Source organism: Panthera onca, chromosome C2 (assembly GCF_046562875.1).
Source record: "Panthera onca isolate mPanOnc1 chromosome C2, mPanOnc1 haplotype 2, whole genome shotgun sequence".
In the NCBI taxonomy this organism is placed as follows: Eukaryota; Metazoa; Chordata; class Mammalia; order Carnivora; family Felidae; genus Panthera; species Panthera onca.
In genome coordinates, this window is record NC_138347.1 from 58,551,922 (window position 1) to 58,578,465 (window position 26,544).

Sequence of the window (26,544 nt, forward strand, 5' to 3'; positions counted from 1 at the left end):
CAACCTCTGCTTTTCTTATGCAGGTGTCAGTTTGGCGAAAACACGCTTTTTATTTTATGTAAGTCATCTCAACCATCTGCCGCGTCGGAGGGACGCTGCTGGGTCCCAGAGGCCGGCTGATGTTTCAGGCTCATGAGCTTTCTGTCTGTTCTCATTCCAGTGACTCTTAAACCTGCTTGCAACACCAGCTCCCTCAGGCAGCATGGCCCTCTGGTCTGTGACGGCTTCAGGGACTGTGAGGATGGCCGGGATGAGCAGAACTGCACTCAAAGTGAGGGAGCGTCCTCTGCACTCTGATGTGTTTCCTGTACGCTCTTCTAAGTCAGAACCGAAATGCCTCTGCGGGGTTGGGCAATTGACTTGCCCTGGTTTTCCCAGGACTTCCCCTGTTCCCGAGGAATCCTTTTGGCCCCAGGAAAAAGGGGGCAGTTGGTCACTCTAACTTGGGTGGAGTATGTGTATTGTGTGTGTATGTGTCCATGTGAATACTGGAAGATTTTCATTGCTTACTTGCTTTTAATGCTGTTCAAGACTAACAGATACTGAGGATGTGATATGGTGGGACTTGCCAGATACCATGATAGGACATGTCCTATTCTAGCCCCTACAGAAACACATACCACGGGGGATGTGAATAAATGTGCTGTGATTCACAGAGCCCACCCATTTTCCCCCCTACTGGTATAAAAGGATTGAATATGGTATTGATTTTTGTTCAAAATTTTCTTGGAGAACAAGACAAAGTAACTTTTTTTTCTTAATATTTATGTTTGAGAGAGAGAGACAGAGTGCAAGCAGGGGAGGGGCAGAGTGTGAGAGGGAGACACAGAATCTGAAGCAGGCTCCGGGCTCTGAGCTGTCAGCACAGAGCCCGACGCAGGACTTGAACCCATGAAACATGAGATCATGACCTGAGCCAATGTCAGATGCTCAACCGATTGAGCCACCCAAGCGCCCCAAGACAAAATAATTAATAGCAAAGAGGCCGTGGCCTAAAGCTACCGATATAGCGAACTTCTTTTCATCTCACCTCTAGTGGAAGAAAGGAGAGACCATCTGATTGCTTCTCAACAGGTGCACCTGCCTTCTTCTACTGAGGTGAGGGGACTGGTCACTGTTAGGGTTGCTGCATCGCCCTCAGCCAGGTTTCCCGGAGCAGCAAATACCGATGCTATGTCTACACCACTCTTGCAGGATGGAGCTGAGTGTCATTCACTCAAGTCTGTTTCTGGGCAGGAAAAACTTCTTCCCTCTTCTGTTCATTTTTTAGGCATTCCATGTAACAACAGAACTTTTAAGTGTGGCAATGATATTTGCTTTAGGAAACAAAACGCACAATGTGATGGGACTGTGGACTGCCCAGATGGAAGCGATGAACAAGGCTGCAGTGAGTAGAAATATGTTCCTTCTGACTCCCTGTATTCCTTCCTCAGTTCACCAGTTTTTCATTTGCATTCCCTTCTTAGTGTAAATCGCCCTGGCAAAAGTTGCCATGGGTTCAGGGAAGAATAGTAAATATTGGTGAACTGCATCTGAAATGGTTTCTCAAAATTAAAAATTCTGGGGGTGCTTAGGTGGCTTAGTCGGTGAAGCCTCAGACTCTTGATTTTGGCTCAGGTCATGATCTCACGGTTTGTGGGATCGAGCCCCACATCAGGCTCTGCGCAGACAGCACATAGCCTGCTTGGGATTCTCTCTCTCTCTCTCTCTCTCTCTCTCTCCCCCCCACTGTCTCTGCTCCACTCGCAAATGCTCTCTCACATACTCTCTAAATAAATATGGGGCGCCTGGGTGGCTCAGTCAGTTAAGTGTCCGACTTCGGCTCAGGTCATGATCTCGCGGTTCGTGAGTTCGAGCCCCGCGTCAGGCTCTGTGCTGATGGCTCAGAGCCTGGAGCCTGTTTCAGATTCTGTGTCTCCCTCTCTCTCTGACCCTCCCCCATTCATGCTCTGTCTCTCTCTGTCTCAAAAATAAATAAAACGTTAAAAAAAATTTTTTAAATAAATAAATAAAAAAGCTAAAAAAAGTTCTAGAATGGATTCTGTTTTCTTGATAACAAGCATTAAAGCACCTGATGTTTATAATGAGAACTTTCACATTCTAATAATTCTAATTAAGGGAGAAGTTCGTAAATAAAAAAAATCCATTAGAAAAGATATAGATATGGGAACACAGCAGATGACTGTTATTTAGGCCTTATGTTATGATCAATGCCAAGGGCTGCTTCTTTCTTTAACTATCACCCGAGAACTGTAATCTGCCACATGTTATTATGTGGTCTCTAATTGTCCAGGTGGCAACTTGTTAACTATACATTGTTATCAATACTATTTACACTGGAAAATAATTGCTCTGATAACTAGTTTTTCTTAGTAGGTTTTCATTTGTCTTGGACTTAGAAATTCTCTCTCAAATGCTTCCTCTCAAATCAGCACCACTCCAAAGACGCTCTCAAATTCTATTGCTTTTCAAACGAATCTTTTCCTCTCTAATAAAAGGCTACTGTTCATATCAGGGCATCTGTTGCTAACAAGTCCCCTCCTCCTGTCATGCGCTTTATTATGTGGAGACTCTCGGTCCTGGTCTGTTTGCGGAGCGAGTGGTTTATTGGTGCCTTTTCTCTAGATAAACAAGAGGTTTCAAGTTGCTTGCCTGGTATGTCAGTTCCCAATGTAGCTCGAAACCTGGCTTCATTTCCAGTGTTTCTTCCAAGTCTGCTTTAAAATCATGTGAGCCTTCTTTCCTAAAGGCTGCAGCAGGAGTCTCTCCACCCACCACCGCATCATTGGGGGAACCGACACCCAGGAAGGGGGTTGGCCTTGGCAGGTCAGCCTCCACTTTGTGGGATCTGCCTACTGCGGAGCCTCGGTCATCTCCAGGGAGTGGCTTCTTTCTGCAGCCCATTGTTTCCATGGAAACAGGTAGGGTATCTCAATTCTTACTCTATGATGGCACCCTCTCTCATCACAGACCACGCATCTGCCCTCAAGTTGTGGAAGGAAGCTGCCCTTGGAGACGTTCCATCAGTTCAAATGATGTGTGTGTGTGTGTGTGTGTGTGTGTGTGTGTGTGTGTAAGAGTGGGGAATGGGCACCGGACTTGTATTTAGAGTGGAACAGTAATGATTCTGCACCCAATTTCCAATGTGGTGGTTGGCAGGACGGTTCCCACACCACCAAGCAATTCTCTGACACCAGTTGACTGTCTTACAATTTGACTCAATTTTGACCCTATCTACATGTTAGATAGGGTCAGATTAAACCTGGTAGGACCTGGAAGACTGTCCTTCCTTCCCTACTTCAGCCAGTGGTAAGTCCAGGTTGTCACCAATCCTTCTGGCCCACTGGCTATAGATTGGTGACTCCAACCATCCGTTCCTCAGTTTGATTGATTTGCTAGAGCAGTTCATAGAACTCAGAGGAACATTTTACTTTCTAGATCACTGGTTTATTGTAAAAGGGTATAATTCGGGAACAAGCAGATTGGAAGAGAGGCACAGGGCAAGGTTTAGGGAAAGGGCAAGGAGCTTTCACGCCCACTCCAGGTGCACCGCTCTCCCTGAATCTCCACGTGTTCACCAACCCGGAAGCTCTCTGAACCCTGTCCTTTTGGGTGTTTATAGAGGCTTCATTACAAAGGCACGATTGACTAAATCGTTGGCCATTGGCGATGGATTCAACCTCCAGCTCCTCTCCCCTCCTCAGAGGTCAGCAAGTGGGACTGAAAGCTCCAACCCTCAATCACAGTGTTGGTTCTCCTGGCAACCAGCCCCCAGCCTTAGGGTGGGGTCCAAAAGTCACTCATTAACCTAACAGTGTAACAAAAGACAGCTTTGTGACTCTAGTCACTTAGGAAACTCCAAGGGTTTTTAGTTCTGTGCCAAAATGAGATGAAGACCAAATACAGTAAAACCTTGGATGGCGGGTAACTTGTTCTGCAAGTGTTCTGCAAGACAAGAAAACATTTCTAATAATTTTTTTTTGATTTACCATTAAAATTTTTTTAATGTTTATTTGTTTTTGGAAAAAAATTTTAATGTTTATTTATATTTGCAAAAGAGAGACAGAGCATGAGTAGGGGAGAAGCAGAGAGAGGAAGACACAGAATCTGAAGCAGGCTCCAGGCTCTGAGCACAGAGCCCGATGCGGGGTCGAACTGACAAACCATGAGCTCATGACCCGAGCTGAAGTTGGATGCTTAACCGACTGAGTCACCCGGGTTCCCCTAATGTTTATTGATTTTTGAGAGAGAGAGAGAGAGAGAGAACATGAGCTTGAGAACTTGCGCATGAGCAGGGGTGGGACAGAGAGAGAAGGGGACAGAGAATCCCAAGCGGGCTCTGCCCTGACAGCCCAATGCAGGGCTGAAACTCATGAACCTCGAGATCATGACCTGAGATGAAGTCGGGCACTTAACCAACTGAGCCACCCAGGTGGCCCTCTAATAAATTGTAACTTGATAAATGAGCAATGTCTCACAATATGAGTAGTGAGTAGTACGGGATGCCAAACATCACATGATCACAACTGAGCCAATGGTTTTTTTTTTCTCTCTGCCTCCCTCTTTCTCTGTGGGATTGTGGGTAATCATCTCCCAGGCTCAGATGCTCCGTCTCAGGCCGAGGTGTTTGGTAGAAATCAGTGATTTTTCAGAACGTTGGATGGTGCCCACAACTGGCACCGGTGTATTTTTTTTGTCACTTCAAACCACCTGTGGACAGTCCTTTGCTTTTCCATACAAGAGGAAGCTTGAGAATGCTTTGCTTCATTCTAGGCCAGGCTGCCTGCAGATGCAGACCCTTTCCTCTGCTGCCTTATTGCCAGTTACATTAAATACAGTAGATGACAAGAGTATATTAATATGTACTGTAGTCAGCATATACAATGGCCCCCATGCAGAAAAAGATTCCGTTGAGCCAAGAGACAGCAGTGATTCCATTAGTGATAGTGAAAGTCGTCCTACACAATAACCCTCCTGTCTCTTGTCTCCCTCATACCAACCATGAAGGTTTTTAAAGGTAAGTGCAGGTGAATTTGTTCAGAATTAGAATTCTGGAAGGGCTGACAAAGAGTGGGGCCCCTTGGGAATGGTCATGCTTGAGTAGTTGTAGCAGTGACCTTTAAGACTTCTGGCAGATGACAAGAAGGAATTTCATTAAGTTCCTGCTTATAGCACTTTGATTTCTAAACTATTTTGGAATTCATATCATTTGAATTTGGCAAAAAGATCCCCAGACGGCTGTCTTACTGGCCCTGTCTGTCCCCATCAAATGCCTTTGTCAGCATGAAGAGGAAGAATGTCACAAATTAATTCCAGTCACTCACATTCTTGACCTGTGTGTGATTCATGAGATATCAGGGGCAACAACAGAATTTCTAGCAATTTCTTAGGATGAGTGAGGGGATTGTCTGGAATATAGAGACCATGCACCACCCCTGTGACATCTTACTTCATCTCTTGTTTTACTAGGAGACCAGGGAGGCTGAGAAAAGTTGTGCTTTTCACCATGTCGGTGGACAGGGCCAGGGACTACAGTAGGAACTCAAAGGCAGGCTTCCTTTCCTCAGCCCTCATCTGTCTGCAGATGGCTTCTATCCAAACCATGTATGGCTCTTCAAGCCACTGACTTCGTGCTCCATTCCTTTCCCACCAGGCTGTCAGACCCCACGCCATGGACTGCTCACCTTGGGATGTATGTGCAGGGGAATGCCAAGTTTGTCTCCCCGGTGAAGAGAATCGTGGTCCATGAGTACTATAATAGTCAGACCTTCGACTATGATATTGCCCTGCTACAGCTCAGTACGGCCTGGCCTGAGACCCTGAAACAGCTCATTCAGCCAATATGCATTCCTCCTGCTGGCCAGAAAGTGCGCGGTGGGGAGAAGTGCTGGGTAACTGGCTGGGGCCGAAGGCACGAAGCAGGTGTGTGTATGAATGAATGGTCATACCCTCCCCTTCCAGATAATACTAACTTTTGCTGATGTAGTGCTATGGGGTTCACAGAGAGGTTTTTTTTTTTTTTTTTTTAAATGAAGTTTATTTATTTATTTTGAGAGAGAGAGAGAGAGAGAGAACACAAGCAGGTGAGGGAGAGAGAGGAGAGACAGAACCCCAAGCAGGCTCCTCACCATGAGTGCAGAGCTCGATGCGAGGCTCAAACCCATGAACCATGAGATCACGACCTGAGCCGAGATCAAGAGTCAGATGCTTAACCGACTGAGCCACCCAGGTGCTCCATGGAGAGGGTTTTTGTATATGGTCTCACTTGAGCCTCCTGATGATTCTGAGAAGTAGAATGGAGGAAGGTGTTACTATTCCTGTTTGGTGATGTTCTTCCCTTATCCCCAAAAGAAGCAAGACCCACCTCATGAGGGGGGCGGTCTATGAACAAGGCAAGATTGGATGGATAACATGGGCCCTTTTCAAACTTTGAGGGGTTTATTAGGTTTTCCACTACAGAAGAGCAATTCCTCTTTACTTTGAGGTTCCCTTTCATCCAAAGAAGTGATTCCTTTTCTTAAAGAAGAGAAGGACACCCACACCCACACCCACACCTCCACCCTCCCTCTACCCTATTGTGTCAATTCACGGAGGACTATCTTGAGGACTATGCAAATATGTCCTTCACAAAGGTAAGCCTTCCAGGTAGATGAGAGTCAGGGCTGAAAACCAGCCTTCCCTCAGCTCCCCAGACGGCACATTCGGTCCTGAGGGTTACATCAGCCTAGAATCGGTCCACCCAGAGGGTCTGCCTCTTTTACAATTCCTTCACTGGAGCAGGCATCTTTATCATTATGCACAAAGGTCAGACTGGTAGGAAAGTCCCTGCATCTGCTCTGGCCAAGGCTTTTCATGGTCTAGTCTTCATGGTTGATTCTGAATATGTAGTGAGGGGAAGAAGCCACAGCTTTGTGAGCACCTCCCCAGAGGTTAGTGCTAACCCTTTCCCTTATCTCCCATGCATCTGATTCCTAGGCAGCCATTTCCAAATCTTGGATCTTACCCTTGGCCTTGTCTTGACACTCTCCAAAGATGCACTGTGGGCAGCTTCTCAAGGGCTCAACTGCCTTCATTTAGTTAATGTGGTCACAGTAGCCTGCTGGGATCTCAGGGTCCTAATGAGGGAGGGCAGCTAACTCTGGCTCGAACACCTACAACCTATCAGGACTGTGCTCAGGGCCTCAACCATATTATTCTGTATCAGAGGAGGAAAGAGTCTATTCAACCAGCTTATCATGAGACATTTTCTTTATAAGAGTGAGTGTGCCCATGTTTATTTTTCTGAATCATCTTAGACAGGTTAAAAAGGAAGTGAAAGGGCTATAGCCAAACTGATGTGATTTATTTCCCGGGAGTCTCCCATAGAACAGTTTATGTTGCTTCACTTAAGGGGTGGGCCTCTCGCCCCGGGAGTATTGGTAACTGCTGTGACTCACAGTTCTACCGAAAGCAGGAAGTACGTGGTTCAGGGGCGCAGATGATGGAGTCAGACCTTGGGTCAGAATCCTGCCCTGTTACCTCCTAGTTGTGTGCCATTGGCCCAGTCCCTCTCTTTCTTCCTCAGCAAAAATGGGGAGTATAAAAGAATTTATGTTAAGAATCGCCGTGAGGATAAAAGGAGATAATGTGAATAAATGGTCTGATAAAACCCTGAATAACTGTAATCATCACCATGATTTCCACTTCCAATGTGTTTTCCAGACAATAAAGGCTCCCCTGTTTTGCAGCAAGCGGAGGTGGAGCTCATTGACCAAACGCTCTGTGTTTCCACCTATGGGATCATCACTTCGCGGATGCTCTGTGCGGGCGTCATGTCAGGCAAGAGAGATGCCTGCAGGGTAAGCCATGTTACCTTTCTTGTGCCTAAGAGGTTGCACTTTCCACAAATGCTTTCACGTTTCAGTTACGTGACACGGGGAAAGAACTAGGGTAGGTATGTCCCTTAATTCAGATATTAATTATAATCTCGTTGGCTAAGATCAGGGAAAGGTGGTTAAATGATTAGGTCTAGAAAACTCAGTTTTCTAGTTCCTGTGTATTTTCCTGCAACATTTGGAAAATGAGGTTAGGATTTATCATTCTGCCGTGATTTATTTTCTTATAACCGAAAACTAAACAACAAAGCAATTCTCCCTCTCTCTCCCTCACGCTCCCTTGATGGCTCGCAGTGTTTTAGGGTCCTTAAGGGCCACTTACCTTCTGACATACCAGGGTTTTATTCACTTGCTCCATTGATGCATAGGCTGGGGGATGGGAAAGAGGGGCAGGAGAGGTGACAGAGGCCATTCATTTGTCTGCCTCTGGTTAGGTGGTAAAGTAGGAGTTCATCTTCACAGAGACGTTTCTCTGAGTCTCAGATTCCAATCTACACAGATATGGAGCTATACGATTGCCAGAAAGCGTACAGCTGGGTCAGAGGATGAAGAGGGTGGTGGCAGCCGTTCCTACGTCTCTCCACGAACTTAGCCATCAGGCCACAAAAACTCATCTTATTATAATAATGAATTTGCCTCCTGAGCTCCTTTTTTTTGTGGCAAGCACTGTGCTAGATCCTTTACATAAATCCATTCAAATCATTCTTTCATGCCCATTGTACAGTAGAGGAAGCTGGAGCACAGAGAGGGTGAGAAAATTACCCAAGGTCACACAGCTGGTAAGCAAATGCCTGAGCTGGAATGTGAACCCTTCTCTCTCTAATGCTAAAGCTGCTGTGTTTTGGCTGCTTCCTGATATGACCTGTTCCACAGGCCACCAGAGCTTACAGGTTAAATTAGACTGAGTAGAGTTGATATGGTGACAATTAAAATAAAAACAGCCCACTTTCTCTACTAGTCAGAATTCACCTAGGGGCGCCTGGGTGGCGCAGTCGGTTAAGCGTCCGACTTCAGCCAGGTCACGATCTCGCGGTCCGTGAGTTCGAGCCCCACGTCAGGCTCTGGGCTGATGGCTCGGAGCCTGGAGCCTGTTTCCGATTCTGTGTCTCCCTCTCTCTCTGCCCCTCCCCCGTTCATGCTCTGTCTCTCTCTGTCCCAAAAATAAATAAAAAACGTTGAAAAAAAAAAAAATTAAAAAAAAAAAAAAAAAAAAAAAAAGAATTCACCTAATCACGGCTAGAATAAGGGGGTGGGATTCAGGGGTGAAGTTGGAATGCTTTTTTGTCTTTGCTTCTGGCTGAGTTGCAACTTTGCCTGTCCTCCAGACTACACAAATTAAGCCCAGACGTCATAATTTAAAGGATGGATACTGTAGGAATGGTGTTTAAACTTTGAATTATTTTGGTCTTTGCTTTGTGGAGTTGAGATATCAGAAGGGACTCTCAAATGGGGGCGATTTGTCTGCGAGGGCTGTGGTCTGGTGATCCTTAGGGTTTTGCCTCGGGTCATGGGGCCCGGCTAACCAGACAGGACCTCTTCGTCTTTCATTGTCAGAATCACCAGCTAACCATGGATTTTCATGGCCCAGAGGCAGAGGTCTACTTCCCAAGATAGCCATGGCTCACGAGGTTGCTGTCAGGGCTAAATGACCCAACATAGTGCTTGGCACATTACTCTAAATATAAACGTTAGCCATTATTACGTTACTACAGTGACTGCTGCTGCTGCTGCTACTAAAGCTATTTCCACGACTATTGAGGTTTGTTCTTTGGAGAATGTGAGAGTTGTTTCCCCTACAAAAAAATTTTTTTTTTTTTAATTAATTTGGTTTTTCTTGAGAGAGAGAGAGAGAGAGAACAGGGAAGGGGCAGAGGGAGAGGGAGAGAATCTTAAGCAGACTCCCCGCCCAGCACAGAGCTTAACACGGGGCTCCATTTCATGACACCGAGGTGCCCACCCCTGCTCTTAAGAAAATTCTAAAGATATTCTTGGCCTAAAGATTTAAGTTTCTTACAGTAAATGCAGTGTTTTGATTTTAGGGAGAATAATTCCAGAATGACATAAGCAGCTTCACATTACTTCCTGACTCTTCCCCAAACTATGTAATAATTAGCCAAGTGAAAACTTTCTGAAATGAGAGTTTTGAATACAGTCCATTAGACATATCAATGACAAAATTGATGATCATGGGACATATGCGCTTTGTACTTATATTATCTTCTCATGTAGGGAGATTCGGGTGGACCTCTATCTTGTCGAAGAAAAAGTGATGGAAAATGGATTTTGACTGGCATCGTTAGCTGGGGACATGGATGTGGAAGACCAGACTTCCCTGGTGTTTACACAAGAGTGTCAAACTTTGTTTCCTGGATCCATAAATATGTCCCTTCTCTTTCATAAAAGTACAAGTTGGGGTTTTGACTATAATTTCTGTGACAGTTTCTTTTAAAAAGAATGCACTAATTATCAATAAAATGAGACCTAATTTTTTTCTTCTGTAAATTTCAGATTACATACACTTGGTATTTATTGAAGACAAAGAAATTAATGTGTATTTTATTACATGAAAAATTGCCTCAAGGATAGAGCTGTATTTATTTATTTTTTTATTTGACAGAGAGAGAGAGACAGCTAGTAGGGGAGGGGTAGAGAGGGGGGGATCTTAAGCAGGCTCCAAGCCTGACATGGGGCTCCATGCAGGGCTGCACGTGGGGCTTGATCTCAAGAACCTGGGATCGAGACATGAGCTTAACCGGCCGAGCCACTGACACGCCCCATAGCTGTATGCATTATTTTTAAATATTTTAATTTATTTTGAGACAGAGAGAAAGCATGAGGAGGGGCAGGGAGAAGGGGGGGGAGAGAGAGAGAGAGAGAGAGAGAGGATCCCAAGCAGGCTCCCTACTGTCAGCACAGAGCCCAATGTGGGGCTCAAACTCAGGAGCCATGAGATCATGACCTGAGCCAAAGTCAGATACTTAACTGACTGAGTCACCCAGGCGCCCCTGAGCTGTATTCATTCTTAAGCATCAAAGGGCCATTGATTCAGGAATGGAAGAAAGGTAAATTGATAAGAGGGGCACATGGGTGGCTCAGTCAGTTGAGGCCTCTGACTCTAGATTTCTATAGATCATGATTTCATGGTCGTGGGATCAAGCCCTGCATCAGGCTCCATGCTGTCAGAGTCTGCTTGGGATTCTCTCTCTCTCTCTCTCTCTCTCTCTGCCCCTCCCCTGCTGGCTTGCAGGCGTGCTCTCTCTCTTTCTCTCTCAAAATAAATAAACAAATTTTAAAAAATAAGATAAGAAATGGGTGAGATGCTCAGGAATTCGTTCTTTAATTTATGTTTCTATTCAAGGTATAGATATTTATAAGGATTTAGGCAAATCTGATTTATTAAAATAAAAAATTCCATTAAAAATGCCTGATTTCAGTGTTCTAATAAAATTAAATGCACAAAAATGTCTTCTTTATGAATGCACATAGACATAAGCTCAGTTATTGACAAAAGAAATACCTTTATTGTTGCTTTCCAATCTAATTTTATCTAAACACATCATAATGGAGTTTCTTCAGCCCTGACACGTGGTAATATTGTATACAGAGAAACCAACCAACCAACAAAGCTGACAGTAATCTTCGCTAAAATCATGGAATGAAGCATCATGGTAGTTTGAATGAAAATAAATCCATGGGATTCAAGGATTTGTGATAATGCTGGTCAACAGTTGAACGATAAGGGAATTTTTAGATGATTGTTTTGAAAGTTAAAGTTTTCGGAAATATCATCATCTGGCTTCTGATTTTTTTTTTTTTTTTTTTTGTAAAATTCCAATGACCAGGACTTACTTTCACTTTCAGGGCCTCACAGTACCTAGTGTAGTTGTAAACCTGTAGGACACGTTCAGTACGTCATAGTTATTGATTTAGTTGGTCTTGGTTTAGAGGGTCTCATACTTGATCTGGGAATAGGCTTTCCATTAACAGAGGCCAGACTGAACAATACCACTGAATAGGTGAAAACAGCAGGAAGGAGAATTGTATCAGTTGTTGTCCCCAGGGACAGTCAAAGGAGTCATAAAAATACTACTGTTAAGTAGGGTCCAGAATAATGAAAATAGTTTTCATGGGGCCTCAGGAGATCTTACTGGAGAGAGACAGAGAGAGAGAGACAGAGAGAGACAGAGAGAGAGAGCAAAAGGGGTCATCCCCCCAGATCAGATAGAAAACCTGAAATGTGGATTTAATTTCCCTGAAATAGTGAATATATTCCAGTTCACAGAACATATTTTGATTTGCTAAAAGACCATTTTCCTCAGATAAAAGACACAACGTTTTATTTATTTATTTATTTATTTATTTATTTATTGTTTATTTATTTATTTATTTGGAGAGAGACAGAAAGAGTACAAGTTGGGGAGGGGCAGAGGCAGAGAAAGAATCTTAAGCAGGCTTCACAGTGCAGAGCCTGACGCAAGGCTCGATCCCATGACTGTGAGGTCATGACCTGAGCTGAAATCAAGAGTCAGACACTCAACCAACTAAGCCACTCAGGTGCCCTGACACAGCATTTTAATAATACCTTCCTTCTTTCTTTCTTTCTTTCTTTCTTTCTTTCTTTCTTTCTTTCTTTCTTTCTTTCTTTCTTTTTCTTTCTTTCTTTCTTTCTTTCTTTCTTTCTTTCTTTCTTTCTTTCATGTTTATTTTGTTTTGAGAGATAGAGAAAGCACAAGCAGGGGAGGGGCAGAGAGAGAGGGAGACACAGAATCCGAAGCAGGCTCTAGGCTCTGAGCTGTCAGCAGGGCTCGAACTCACGAACCATGAGATCATGACCTGAGCCGAAGTCAGATGCTTAACCGACTGAGCCACCCAGGTGCCCCATGATACCTTTCTGAAGAGGTCCCTAAGGATTCAGTAAACAAGCTAGGGCAGAGTACAATTCAGAGTGCACCCCTTAATTCACAAAGTGGGACTTAGTTCCTAAATCCACTGTGTAGAAGAACGAATCAGGCTGCTGCTTCTTAAAACCTAGGTTTATTTTGTCTGGGATTGCTATGACCTAGGCGGAAGGTGAATTGTACTTTTTTTTTGTTTTAACATTTTTTTAAGTTTATTTATTTATTTTGAGAGAGAGAAGGAGCACGTGAGCAGGGGAGGGGCAGAGAGAGCAGGTGAGAGAGAATCCCAAGCAGGCTCTATGCTGTCAGCGCAGAGTCGGATGCGAGGCTTAAACCCACAAACCATGAGGTCATGATCTGAGCCGAAATCAAAAGTTGGATGCTTGACTGACTGAGCCACCCAGGTGCTCCTGTACTTTGTATTTATGGTCAGTTCTAAGGAGATTTGCTATTCAACAGTAGACACCCACCTTGAGTCAGTTTGTGGTCTCAGTTAGGAGATGGAGGAGGGCTAGCATGATCTATCAGATTCATCACAGGGAGTTTTTCAAACCACATGTCCACGCTACCCCTCTAAGCACTTGCTTGCACAAATGTGAGTGCCCCGTGTTCCTCAGCAGTGCAGGGGTGGGCAGGGAGAAGGTTTGGCTCTTTCATGCCCAAATGCCTGGATGATGTCACTTCACTCTTGCCAAAGGGTAAATAGAGGCAAATCCAAATTCTGGTTTGGTTGGCAGAGTGGACCGGCCTCTGGAAATCAAGACAGGAGCATTTCTGTGTATCAGACTATCGGGGACTCTTGGCCTCCTTCACGGTGTCTTGAAATCTGCAAAAGGCAGCATCACAAACCAAATATTTCTCAGTTGTTTTCTGCTTGGTTAGTCTGAGTGGCTGAGCCCTTTGCTGCTGTTCACAGTCGTAGTGCTTGTCACCAGACGACACACGGATACGTACTGTTGTGTCTTCAAGTGGCGCCGACCTGTTTGAAGGTAACGAGATGCTTTGGCGCTTTGGTGATCTCACTTGGATGATGTGACTTTATTTTTCAGTTTATACTATCATTTGGGAAAATATTTGCTCTCAAAGGAGACATGAAGGAAGAAGAACGTGTATGATAAGAAAAGCAAAACTGAAAATGTTATACAGGTCAACGAGTCTTGGCAACAAGTATGTTTTAAGTTTTTAATTTATTTACATTTTACTCCTTGAACAAACTGAAGCAATTGAGTCACTAATCATTTGAAATTATATTACAAAGAACTATTTGCTCAAGAAGAGTATACTTGAAAAAAACACATTGGCATAACTTTACGAAAGAACAATACCCTTTAAAAATCTACCTGTATAGAAGGGGATTTTGAAGAAATGGGAAAAACAAATCCATGTAGAATTTGGGTTCTCATTCACAAATACCTAACTTCTGTCAAGAATTGTTTGATCTAGGGGCACCTGGGTGGCTCAGTCAGTTGAACGCCCGACTTCAGCTCAGGTCGTGATCTCACAGTCCGTGAGTTCCAGCCCCACGTCAGGCTTTGTGTTGACAGCTCGGAGCATGGAGCCTGCTTCGGATTCTGTGTCTCCCTCTGTCTCTGCCCCTCCCTCACTCACACTGTCTCTCTCTGTCTCTCAAAAATGAATAAATGTTAAAAAAAAAAAAAAGAATCGTTTAATCTAAATTTGGTTGTACCTCAAGGGAGAAACATTTCTTTCTAACTCATTCTGAATCCTTAGTTTCGAGTCAGACTGACTGAAAGGACGAAAAAGTCCTCAAGAAGAGATTGGGACCCTTCTCTTCATTCTAGGTCAGCTCTCTGGAGAGTAAGAAATTTGCAGTTACCAGAAATCAGGAGTAAGTTTCAAGTAAGAATTTAAGTAGTTCAGGTAATATTGGGAGGTGCCAAAAAGTGTCGGTGGTCGAGAAAATGTGACAGGATGGGGGTACCTGGGTGGCTCAGTCGGTTAAGTGTCTGACCCTTCATTTCAGCTCAGGTCATGATCCCAAGAATGTGGGATCAAGCCCCATGTTGGGCTCTGTGCTGAGCGTAGAGCCTGCTTAAGATTCTCTCTCTTTCTGGGGGCCTGGGTGACTCAGTAGGTTGGGCTCTTAATTTCAACTCAGGTCATGATCTCATGGTTTGTCCCACATCAGGCTCTGCACTGACAGCGCGGAACCAGCTTGGGACTCTCTTTCTCTCTCTCTCTCTCTGCCACTCCCCCCCCCAAATAAATAAATAAATATTTTTAAAAAAAGATTCTCTCTCTTTCCTCTGCCCCTGTCCTCTGCTCATGTTCTCTTTCTCTCTAAAATAAGAAAGGAAGAAAGGAAAAAGGAAGAAAGGAAGGAAGAAAGAAAGAAAGGAAGGAAGAAAGAAAATGTGACAGGACAGGAACACAAATCAATATCAAAAGAAAATATATTGAATCAAGAATTATTGCTGGCTGCTAAGGGTTGGAGGTGGGTGCATATTAATTATAAAGATAATTACAGAAAGTAAGGGATATTTACTGAGACCCTGCTATTTGTCAGGCCCAGGAATAAAGGCTTTATTCTAATTACTTCATTTAATCGTCTTTACTTGGTAGAAACCGTTTTATAATGAGGAAAGCAGCTCATATTAAACAACTTGCCAAAGTACGCACAGTAGCGAGAGTGCAAAATCTTTTTGTCTTCAAAGCTTATATTTCCATAGGGATGCCAACTATATGCAAGAGTTAGGTTAGTGGAATTCTAGAAATGCATCCTAGTCTAGATTAGAGAATACAGAAACCCTGCTTTGCAGAACTCAAAAGGCACTAGGAGATCTGACTTTAGAGTGTGTTTGTGACGGTAAACAGTAGCTTTTTGATCCTCTGGTGCATAAAGGAGCTTATAAATATCTATTCATGGAGAAACTGGGCTTGGGAGACAGCTACAACTCATCTGACCCAGGGAGAGGGTCTTCCAGTGAAACTGATCTTCTGTAAACTGCGGGGCCATGGGGAAGGTTGTCTGGGCCCCCAGGTAAGGATGAGAGCTGGGATTTGAGACGTCTCGCTGATCCTATTGGGGGTCTCAGAGCCTGGGCCTAGGAAACCAGCACTGCTGAGAATATCAAACTAATCAACATTTATAGAGGGCACTGTGCTAAATCCAGAGCTAAGTACTGGGGATGCATTGATACCTCAAGGAGCTTAAACGACAGGGGAGGTACATAAGAGAAAAAAATGACTCATGCTTCATGTTAGCCATTCTGGCCGCTTTACTGATTCTCAGACAGGAAAAGTCCGACAGGCTTCAGTTTCAGGTTCCTATCTTGAATGTCCCTCTTCTTTCAGCACAGCACAGCTACTGTCCTTACTACCTTTAACTCTTTGTTCAAGTTTCACTTTCTAAAAAATTAAGGACTAATTTAGTTACAGGTGTACAACATAATGATTTGATATTTGTGTAAACAATCACAATAAGTCTATAATGTCCATCCTCACACAAAGTTATTGTTCTTTGTCTCCTGATGAGAACTTTTAAGATCTACTCTCTTAGCAACTTTCTTTTTTTTTTAATTTTTATTTCTCTTATTTATTAAAAAAATTTTTTTTTTAAACATTTATTTATTTTTGAGACAGAGAGAGAGAGCATGAGCAGGGGAGGGGCAGCAGAGAGAGGGAGACACAGAATCCGAAGCAGGCTCTGGGCTCTGAGCTGTCAGCACAGAGCCCGATACGGGGCTGGAACTCACCAACCGTGAGATCATAACCTGAGCCAAAGTCGGACGCTTAACTGACTGAGCCACCCTGGCGCCCCTCTTAGCAACTTTCATGTACGCAAGACACATGCTACACTGCAGTCACCATGCTGGACACTGTACCCCCAGGTCCTACGTATCCCACCTTCTGGCTGGGGCCTGAGTTGATGGCCTATTTACAATTGCACCTCCTCTTTCCCCTTCACCACTTGACACTCCAGCTCCCTTAATCTGCCTTATTTTTCTCCATAGCACACATCATTTCTAATATTCTAGAAATGTTGTTTAAGTTTGTTTCCCTCATTAAATAGAAGTGATCGCCATGGCAGTGATCTTGTTTTATTTAGTTACTTCTTCAGACATACCTCAAGCATCCGGAAGAATATCTGACATATAGCAAGCACTCAGTGCTGTTTGTTGAATTAAAGTGGACTGAATCTGTGCCCCATTCAGCACGGTATAGCACGTACTGGTAACAGAGAAGAGCGTGGAAAACTTCTGGGGGAGGACGCAAGTCAGGGAAGGTTTAGTGCTAAAAGTATGTATTAGCTAGAATTTAGAGATGGATGGGAATTGTCCATGCAGAAAGTGGGTAGGAAAAACACTGCAAGCAAAGGGAACATCATATACAAAGACATGGGGGTGGCAATAGAATGGGATATGTGAGGGCCAGCCCGGAAGAGGAATGTGACCAGACCAGACTATTGAATGTCTGAGAAGGAAGACAAGATGTCAGTTACTGTAGGGAAAGATAGGGTGTAGGCTCCCTTTCTTTTGGCACCCCAGATTCATTTTCTTCTCTGAGCTTTAGGAGGCTGACAGTATTTATTCCTGTCTGTCTCCTCCTTGCTGGGCTACAGTCCTGGAAGTGGCTGCAACTTTTTTGTGACCATAGAGCCCATCGGGAGGGCCCTCCTTCAAGGCTCCAGTCCCTTTTAGGCCCGTGGGTAATGATGGCTTTCTACTATCGCTTGTCCTTGGGTGCCCTAGCACCCCTTCTTGGTTCTCTTAACCCTTGATCCTTTGTTGAAAAGCTTTTTCGAAAAATCCCAGCTGTGTGAATGCAGCCTGATTCCTGCAGAATGTGCCAGTTAGAGCGAAGAAAGCAGAAGTCAGTGCAGACCGGCAGCTGAGCAGCTGCAGTCAGCATGACCCCCTCCAGCAGGCAGATGGAGTCCAGACGATCTGGTACCAGGCAACTGACAACTAGAGACCCAATATTGAGGAAGTGTCTGAACAGTAGGCAGGCTTTTGGACACAGGTCGACCTCTTCTGAAGTGAAGCTTATTTACATGCATCCTGTCCACACCTCAAACTGGTCTTAATACGTGTGCTGAGGGCAAGCCCGCTCTGAACAGAAGCTCGAGATGATCAACACACACCTTGCTTAGCAAACAAAATCCCAGGCTCCCCGAACTAGACGTTCTGCGCGAGTGCGTACAGCGTTCCCAGTTGCTTGTTGATCGATGAATGAACTTGCGCTAGGCAGAGAACGCTGGGGCAAGCCCCGGCAGTAGACAGCTCCTGGAGGTGGAATGCTACCTTTCCTCCGTGGCACGGCGGTCCGGACCCATCCGGGCCGCAGCTGCCACCCAACGGGCCCTGGGCTCAGCTTCTGCTTTGGATCTGCGAGAACAGGGAAAGGCAGAGCCGGCAGCGCCCTGAACAAACCAGAAAAACAGCCCTCTTCTGCTTTGCTCCCGAGCCCACGTAGGCGCGGCGGCTCTACCCCGGCGGGGGCCAGGGGCGCCTCCCCTTCGCCAGTGCCCCGCCCCGCCCGGCCCGCCGCCCGAGGTCTGCCCCGCCGCGCCCGCGGGGGGCGGAGTGTGAGCTCGCCGGGAGGCCGCTCTGGACTCTGCACCCCTACGTGTGTGCGCCCTACTTCCCGCGTGTCAGCAGTCCTCTGCCTGCCCATGGAAGGGGCCGGATCCCCATCGACGGGGGAAGAGCTGGAGCTCTCGGTGCTCGGGGGGCAGCCCGACGAGCAGAAGCCTCTCAACGGAACCGTCCAGGTCATCCCTCTCTCGGCCGAGGAGTCCCGTGCAGCCCAGGTAAGGCCTGCTGGGCTCCCGGGGCGGTGTCGGAGCGCGCTCTGAGCCCGGCTGTGGGCCCGGACCCCGGCTGGCACCCTCCCAGTTGCGCGTTTCCAGCCACCTCTCCCCGCATCGCGGACGCGGAGCGTTGGTGGTGCGCGCTGGGATCTTCTGAATGGAGAGGATGCCGGAGTGCGCTCTAGCCGGAGCGCGCTCTAGCCGGAGCCGGCCTGAGTCCCTGCGACCCCTCTGGCCCGTCCGACCGACCGCCGTGGAACTTGAGGAATCCTACCCCGGAGGTGTGTGGCTCCTCTCTTCAGAGAGAGAATCCCCAAGGATAGAGGTGGTTTAAAAAGGTTCTGTAACTTTAAATTCAGTGTGTGTGTGTGTGTGTGTGTGTGTGTGTGTGTGTGTGTGTGTTGTGTTTTCCAAGTAAGGAGAACTCGAGTGATAGATGGAGTCTTCTCCCTTTCTTTCATTAGCATCTCCTGGCCTTACCTTTACTGCCTTGCCACTTCCGCCTACCCTCCACCCTCCCCCTCTGCGCATCATCCCCCAGCCGGCTCACATCTCTCAGACACACACTTTTTCTTTTCCCAGAAAGTTTTCTTTTCCCTGCTCAGTTGATGGGAGGTGATTTCAAAGTTCTTGTCCCGAAGAACTAGACTAATGGCTCATTTGCTTGGGCCTCCTTTCAATCTCTAAAGGACCTCTTTTCTGCTCTAGCCCTAGCAGTGACAGGAACATGATTCATTCTCATCAAATACTCATAAAATAGCAGAGGCTTTGAATTCACAGCCATCTGCCGTCTGATGAACCCTAAGACTGGCTTGAGGTTTACAGAGTGCTTGGAACTCCCCATGTATATGGCTCCAACTTGATCTTTTTTAGATCTCACTTCTCCACTCCCACGCCTCACCTTTGACTACTAAGCTGTTGATTTCAGGGATAAGCAAGGAAATCAAACGGTGAAAGCATTGCTTTTGCATGGGTTCCTGGAAACACTGTCCACTCTGCTTTTAGAAGGACCTATCGATGCCCCGGAGAGTGATTTGGGGGATTTTATGAATGAGAGATGAACACCACAGAAGAATGAGGGTGAAAGAAAGATGGTCTGATATCTGTGCAAGTGGCTGCCACCATGGGCTTCTGCCTCAGACCTCCATGGCAGGGTCTAGGAATGGATTTGGGAATACTTGCCACATGTTAGATAGATCCAGGACTCCCCAGTGACTCCAGGGACTGAATCCAGAGATAGGAGTTTTGATGACAACTTCACCACTAAAAGGTGTGCCCTGAGGCAAGGTGCAAAGGTCTGTGTTCCCAAGGGTCAAATGGTAATGTAATGTGGGTAGCTGGGCTTCTCTGGGAGGCCTGGGAATGCCTTGCTGAAAACAGATGAGTAGAAGCCACACTCACGTAGGGCATCCATATTCTATAATTGTTTATTTAGTACTTACCCAGGAGAGATTGCTCTTTCATGTTCTAATTACTTCCTCATCAGCCGGGTATACACGGAGAGCCTAGACTTCCTTGTGAATTAGCTTTGTAGGTCACCAAATAGTAAGAGCTATGGTGGTTGACAGAATGGTGTGGAGGTGAAGGGTTACCTTTGAATGCCCACCACTCGGAGGGCATTCAAATATTTGAACAGGAAACATCAAAAAATGAGAAAATCCTCCTGTAATGTGTTAATCATTCTCTTTGGTTCTGTAGAATAAGTTAGTGTATTTTATTTTATTAAAAGTTTATTTATTTTGAGAGAGAGAGTGAGAGAGAGAGCACGGGGGAGGGGCAGAGAGAGAGAGAGGGAGAGAGAGAGAGAGAGGGAGAAAGAGAATCCCAAGCAGGCTCCATGCAGTCAGCACAGAGCCGACGCGGGGCTCGAACTCACGAACCATGAGAGCGTGACCTGAGCTGAAATCGAGAGTCGGACGCTTAACCTGCTGAGCCACCCAGGCGCCCCCTGAAGTGTATTTTAAATTGAAAAGTCAACGACTGTACAATCCTGTTAAGTGCTTGGGCGTGCCAGGCACCTGAGAATTTTGTGTGTAGGGTCTCCTTCAACTCTATGCTAAGATTTCCAATTTTGAAATGCAGCTTAAGCCCATGTATTTTTATTTGTTATTTTATTTTATTATTTTTTAAGCCCACGTATTTTTAGTAACCATATGCTTTGTACGTATCGTGTGCCACATACTTCCCATACATAAATGCTTCTAATTACCCCCAACAAACTTATGAGGAAGGTGTCAGTGTTCTGATTTGACAGATGAAGAAACTGGAAGACTGAGGCTCAGAGAAGTTATCACAATACTCAGGTTCACTCAGTGGTGGCTCTGAGATTTGAACCTAGGCTTTTTAGGTCTCAAACCTAACGCTGTTTTTATGGGTTTATTTTTTTGATAATTAGGGAGAGAGAATATATATGTAATTTATACTCACTTATGTATAATTGCCTAAATTATATGTTCCTAATTTTGGTAAGTTTGGGCACTTAAGTGAAATATGAGTATTTGCGTAGCATATCTGGAATGAGGAGGGAGTTGCAGGTGGATGGGTGAAGAGGAGGGGACAGTTTTGGGACAGTTGGGAAGAAGACACCCCGTGTCTAGGGTATCTTCCTATTGGAAGGTCTGATCTGGGAGGGGATACAGAGGCAGTGGAAAGAACTTCTTTCCCCTTCTTGGAGCTTGAGGGAAAGGAATGTAAGCCGCTGAGTTTACTTTGCCTGTTTTCACTGTAAACATGGTAATATAGTTGGGTCAGAAATGAAAATGAAGTTATGGTTAATAGATGGAGATTGGTTTTCTTTTATGGCTCATCACATGGGCTCTGACCTCGGTTCCCAAATAGAAGTCCCGGAGACATTTTAAGGGACAGCATCATTAATAATACAATAAGTTGATAGTTTTGAAGTAGGCAAGACTTCTGTGGACCGGCTAGCTAAAAATTAGCCCCATTGCTATGCATTGTTCAGAATTTAGGACAAGAATCAGCTAGATTTTTTATGTGTGGACAAGTGAATTAAATCCCACAATGAGATTACAAAGCACAGATTTTCCTACGCGCTAAGAAAAAATTTCCAGATATGTACATTATCTGCTCCTAATTGCACCAAAGAGAAGAAAAGCTGTTTGTATCCAAGAGATAGTCTTGCCATTGTGGCAGGGCCTTATGTCGTGTGTTTGGATATGACTATCTGGGGGAATGTTTAGAGGGAAGCTACAAAAATTCTTGAGCCACAAAATGCAGATCATAGAATGTAAGATGCAGTTTGCAAAAGTCTCTGGAAAGCACCCTGCAGAAAAACCTGCCTGTGGGTTCTCCTCCTGGCCTAGAATTTGGGCATGAGAGAATGAAGATGCCAGTGAAGGAGGCAGTATGTCTTTGTGACCTGGTTTTTAGGGGAGTCTCAGTGCAGGGAGCACTCACCTGCTGTATCAGAGTCTCTTCACCCTCAGGCCACCGTGGAATCTTGGGGGAGGGAGCGGGGGTGATACACAAGTCTTGGTTGATGCTAATGTGCAGAGAGCTGAGAAGCACTGTCATTTATTTTTGGGTTGGGAGTAGCTGACCGACTACTTTATAATGGCTTAGAGCCTGTGAAGGTTAATTTTGCAAAGGATGGTCTCTCTCCCCGAGGGCTGACGGCAGGACAGTGAACTGGCTGTGTGTTGACAGCTTTGGGCTGGACACGAAGAGGCATTTTGTACCGGTGAGGGCTGTGTAATTCTGAGCTGACTTCCCCTCTGAAGTCAGAGCAGTGGGCCCTTCATACCACCAGGGTCCTAGTTTATTACCTGTAAGGGAAAACATCAGTGAAGGCAACAAGAGGCCAGAGAGATGCATTGACCCTCATTCTGTGGTTCATTTGAGACTTCAGCCCATTTCATTTTGTACTAATCTTAGGGTTCTGGCTGCTTCTTGTAGAAGGACTGAAAATGGCAGGGCATGTGGGTGGCTCAGTTGGCTAAGCATCCGACTCTTGGTTTCGGCTCAGGTCACGATCTCTCATTTCATGGGTTCGATCCCCATGGCAGGCTTCGTGCTTGCAGTGCAGGGCCTGCTTGATATTCTCTCTTCCCCTCTCTCTGCCCCTCCCCCACTGTCTCTCTGTCTTTCTCTCAAAATAAATAAATAAACTTAGAAGAAAAAAAAGGACTGAAAATGGCATGGGGTCATTTTGTTCTCAGGGGCTTTGTAAGTAGGAAGATATAGTCCTGTTCCCTGAGAAGTTAAAGGTTCCTTATACTGAGACTTCTTTTCCCCCATGCCTTATTGAGCCCTTGGCTTTGGTGGCTTTGGAGCAGTTTTCAATTTTTGGCTGGCACTGTCCTTGAACTCCAGAAGCATACTTACCTCAAGAGCGTTTTCTTCTGTCCAGACGTTCCCTTTATTGGTCCTTCATACCCGACCAGAGGAGCCAATGTAAAGTGCACTCAGGGGCTCCACAACGTGAGCTCTACTCCAGAGTTTCTCCAAGTACCTTCTTACAAATTGTAGAACCCTCTACAACGAAGCCACACACATGTGTTACGTGCCTACTGCCCGACTGAGGCATAAGTGTGAGATGTAAGAACAAGGAAGTTCAAGAACCACCCCTCCTTCTGTCTGGTTTCAGTTTACCTTGGAAGATAAGCTGGTATCTTGAACATGAAACCAGACAAAGCAGGGGCAGATGAGCTGTGTGGACAGCTCACGTTCTGGGGGGCTCTCTCCTTGGGCGATGTGGCAGGGAGGCCTCCACAAAAGGAGAGATCTGACTTGGCTCCTGAAGAGTGACGAGGCTTCAGGACAGAAGTCTCAACCCTGATAGAGCAACTGATTCAGTCCGGGAGGCTCAAAATTACAGACGGGGGCCTGCCCCCACCTCGTGGCAATCTGGTCCCCGTGTCCAGGTACGGCCTCGGGGTGTGTAGTTTAAATTCCTGATGTGCAGCCGGCCAGGCTTGGGAACCTGTCACTGAGAAAGTCTGAACTGTAGTCCTAAAGTGAACGATTTCATTTTCTGCTGGCCACCAGCACCGTCATGATGGGAGAGACAGTAAACACGGTGCCTGTTCAGGAGCGAGACTCCAGAAATGCCTGCTGCTGCTTTGTGAGACGAAAACACTGAGCAATGATTGCTGTCATGTGTTGAATTGCTAATCTTTGTTTAGCAGGGGCTTCGTGCGCGCGATCTCTCGTGCATGTGATGTCTGGTTTCTACCACAGCCCTGTGCGCTACACTTGTTATTATTTTTACAGTTGAGGGTGTCGGGGCTGGTGAGCTTCAGTAGCTTGCTGAATGAGGGCGTCGCTCTGCTTTTAAGTGTGGGAGGGGAATCCCGATGCAGAAACACACCTTTTCCCCATCGCAGTCCTTGGTCTCTGTGTGGGAATTACCCCAATGGCTCAGTGGGAAGCAGAAGAGTCCTGGGACCTTGTAGGGGCAGGTGGTGGCCCTGAGTGGAAGCACCGTGGCAGCCAGGCCCACGCGTAACCTGGAGCTCTGCACGATGGCACGGGGGGGGCCGTGGACAAAAGGTGCCAGCTTTGTAGGGACACACAGCGGACATCAGCCCTGGCTGCTCTCTGTACCTGCCTCTGGGAGATGGGCCAGTGGCCCCCCTGCGGGGCTGTTAGCATGCAATGAATTGGTGTTGGTGATCAATAAGCCATGGCAGTGGCTGCCTCACTGCCCCTTATTTCCTGGTGTGTCTCATGTCCTTCCTTTCATTTCCCTTCGCAGGCCCTAATTACACGTTACAGGTCACAGCAGTAGCCTCTTAGCTTTTGCACACACCATTTTGCTCTGAATCTTAAGTCTACTCTTATGCTCCAAAACCTTCCACAGGTCCCCCGCTCACACCAAATTAAGTCCAAACTGCTCTGACCGCATTCAGAGCCCTCTCAGATTGCCTCCAGCCTTTCGCTGTCTCTAATCTTAGCTGTTATTACTTGCCACATTCCTGTTAGCTGAGGCTCTTGGCCAGATCCGTCACGAACCCACACGAAGGATGCTTGCTCTCTCCTGGCTTTGGAATGCCTTTCTCTGTCCTTCCGAATCCTGCCTAACCTCCCCACCTCAGGGCCCCCTGGGTGTTTTCTCCCTCACTTCTGTGTGAGGTTCCATTCTGCTTCTTTGTAAACCTGACTTCGTGGAGGGGAGCCCCCTGGAGGGCAGGATCCCGCTGCCTTCATTTCTGTATCACTGGCCCTTGGTAAGCATTCAGAAATGCTTGTTGAGACCAGTGACTGCCTCACAGTGTCCCTCTGCTTTCCAGGCTAACAAGGAGAACCCTTGGAGCTCCTGTAATAAGAAATTGATTGGAAAGTGCAAACTGTGGATGGTCATTGCCTCTGTTTTCCTAGGTCTCATTGTAGTGATCATCATAAGCTTATGTCTTATTGGAGGTAAGAGGACTTAAGTAGGACTAAGTTGATGCATTTTAAGAACTAATGTAATGTTTATGACTTACACTTGTTTCTGATATGAAAGATGTGCTGATTGCTGTTTCTTTATGATATGAATTTAAAACTGGTTTGGGATTTGGTATGAGTGGCAGCTATACATGGTTCTTTGTTTGCTTTATTTCATTTTTTTTTTTTTTTTTGTGGTTTGTTTTATAAGCTCTGAAAGAAGGGTGGAGACCAACATTTTACTTTAAACTCTGCCCACCGGATCTTGAAAATTTCTCAAGTGTTAATTTAAACACTAACTTATATTTGATTGTATCTCTGCATCTGCTGTTTGAATATTTTTCCTTATCATTTGTTTGGTAAAATAATTATTGTACTTCATCTGATATACCTGGGACATTATTATAATGATAAATAATGAATAGCCCATTTGAAAGCATCTTTAAAACTTCAACAGAACCATGAATGTATAAAATGTCATTAATTTATTTTGGAAATAACTGTTTATTATATTTGTATTATATGTGTTTACAAAACAAAACTTACATGGTGCTAACTATATCCTTTACATATATTATTTTAGTTATTATTTATTATGAAAATAATCCATATTCAGTTACCCATGAAGCCCATCTATATTATTAATATTTCATTATACTTTCTTCTATCCTTTTCTCGCATTTTTAAAATAATTTGAGATAAAGATTTTTTTTAATCATCTCGTGGCCTACCTTTAGGATTTTTAATGCCATGTCGAGACCATTTTGCCAATTCATTAGAAATTATTTGTGAGGGGTGCCTGGGTGGCTCAGTCAGTTGAGCATCTGACTTCAGCTTGGCTCATGATCTCATGGTTGGTGAGTTTCAGCCCCGCATCAGACTCTCTGCTGTCAGCACAGGGCTCACTTTGGATCTTCTGCCCCTCTCTCTGTCTACTCCTCCCCCACTCGTGCACTATCTCTGTCTCAAAAATCAGTAAACATTAAAAAGAAAATAAGTTATTTATGAACACTTTTTTAAAATGACTGTGTGTGATGTAGTCTTCCACACCATTTTAAAGTGTTTTTAAATAGTTGCTAATTTTTTATGATTATTGATATTAAGGTTTTCATGATGCATAAATATAGGACCCTCCAGTGGACAATCATTTCAGTTTTAAAATAGGAAAGAAGAAAATTGTTTTTATTTGTAAGTGGGGATGATTGCAGGGGCAGGGAGTTGGGATACTTCTTCTGGAGTTGGGATACTCTTGTATCCTGCAACTTTGCTGAATTCATGAATCAGTTCTAGCAGTTTTTTGGTGGAATCTTTTAGGTTTTCCACATAGAGTATCATGTCATCTGCGAAGGGTGAAAGTTTGACCTCCTCCTGGCCGATTTGGATGCCTTTTATTTCTTTGTGTTGCCTGATTGCTGAGGCTAAGACTTCCAATACTATGTTGAATAACAGTGGCGAGAGTGGACATCCCTGTCTTGTTCCTGACCTTAGGGGGAAAGCTCTCAGTTTTTCCCCATTGAGGATGATATTAGTGTTGGGTCATTCATATACGGCTTTTATGATGTCGAGGTATGCTCCTTCTATCCCTACTTTCTTGAGGGCTTTTATCAAGAAA

The 26,544-nt window shown here is 45.2% G+C and overlaps 2 protein-coding genes across 12 annotated transcripts in view; both read left to right on the forward strand.

Moving 5' to 3' along the window:
• Window positions 1–10,869, forward strand: part of TMPRSS7 (transmembrane serine protease 7) — a 41,854-nt gene extending 30,985 nt beyond the window's left edge. For both annotated transcript variants that reach the window (XM_060640040.3, XM_078452621.2), the window contains 6 exons: window positions 161–271; window positions 1,271–1,387; window positions 2,750–2,921; window positions 5,654–5,922; window positions 7,702–7,838; window positions 10,104–10,869. In XM_060640040.3, coding sequence (XP_060496023.1) covers window positions 161–271; window positions 1,271–1,387; window positions 2,750–2,921; window positions 5,654–5,922; window positions 7,702–7,838; window positions 10,104–10,274 — 977 coding nt within the window. In that variant the 3' untranslated portion in view covers window positions 10,275–10,869. The remainder of the gene's footprint in view (window positions 1–160; window positions 272–1,270; window positions 1,388–2,749; window positions 2,922–5,653; window positions 5,923–7,701; window positions 7,839–10,103) is intronic.
• Window positions 10,870–17,652: 6,783 nt separating this feature from the next.
• The window catches only part of CC2H3orf52 (chromosome C2 C3orf52 homolog), a 33,478-nt gene continuing 24,586 nt past the window's right edge, over window positions 17,653–26,544 (forward strand). For 3 of the 10 annotated variants that reach the window (XM_060640029.3, XM_060640028.3, XM_060640030.3), the window contains exons 1-2: window positions 18,015–18,545; window positions 24,797–24,926. In XM_060640029.3, coding sequence (XP_060496012.1) covers window positions 18,030–18,545; window positions 24,797–24,926 — 646 coding nt within the window. In that variant the 5' untranslated portion in view covers window positions 18,015–18,029. Of the gene's footprint in view, window positions 18,546–24,796; window positions 24,927–26,544 lie in introns of all 10 variants that reach the window. The other 7 variants (XM_060640036.3, XM_060640037.3, XM_060640034.3 and 4 more) reach the window with 5 other exon arrangements.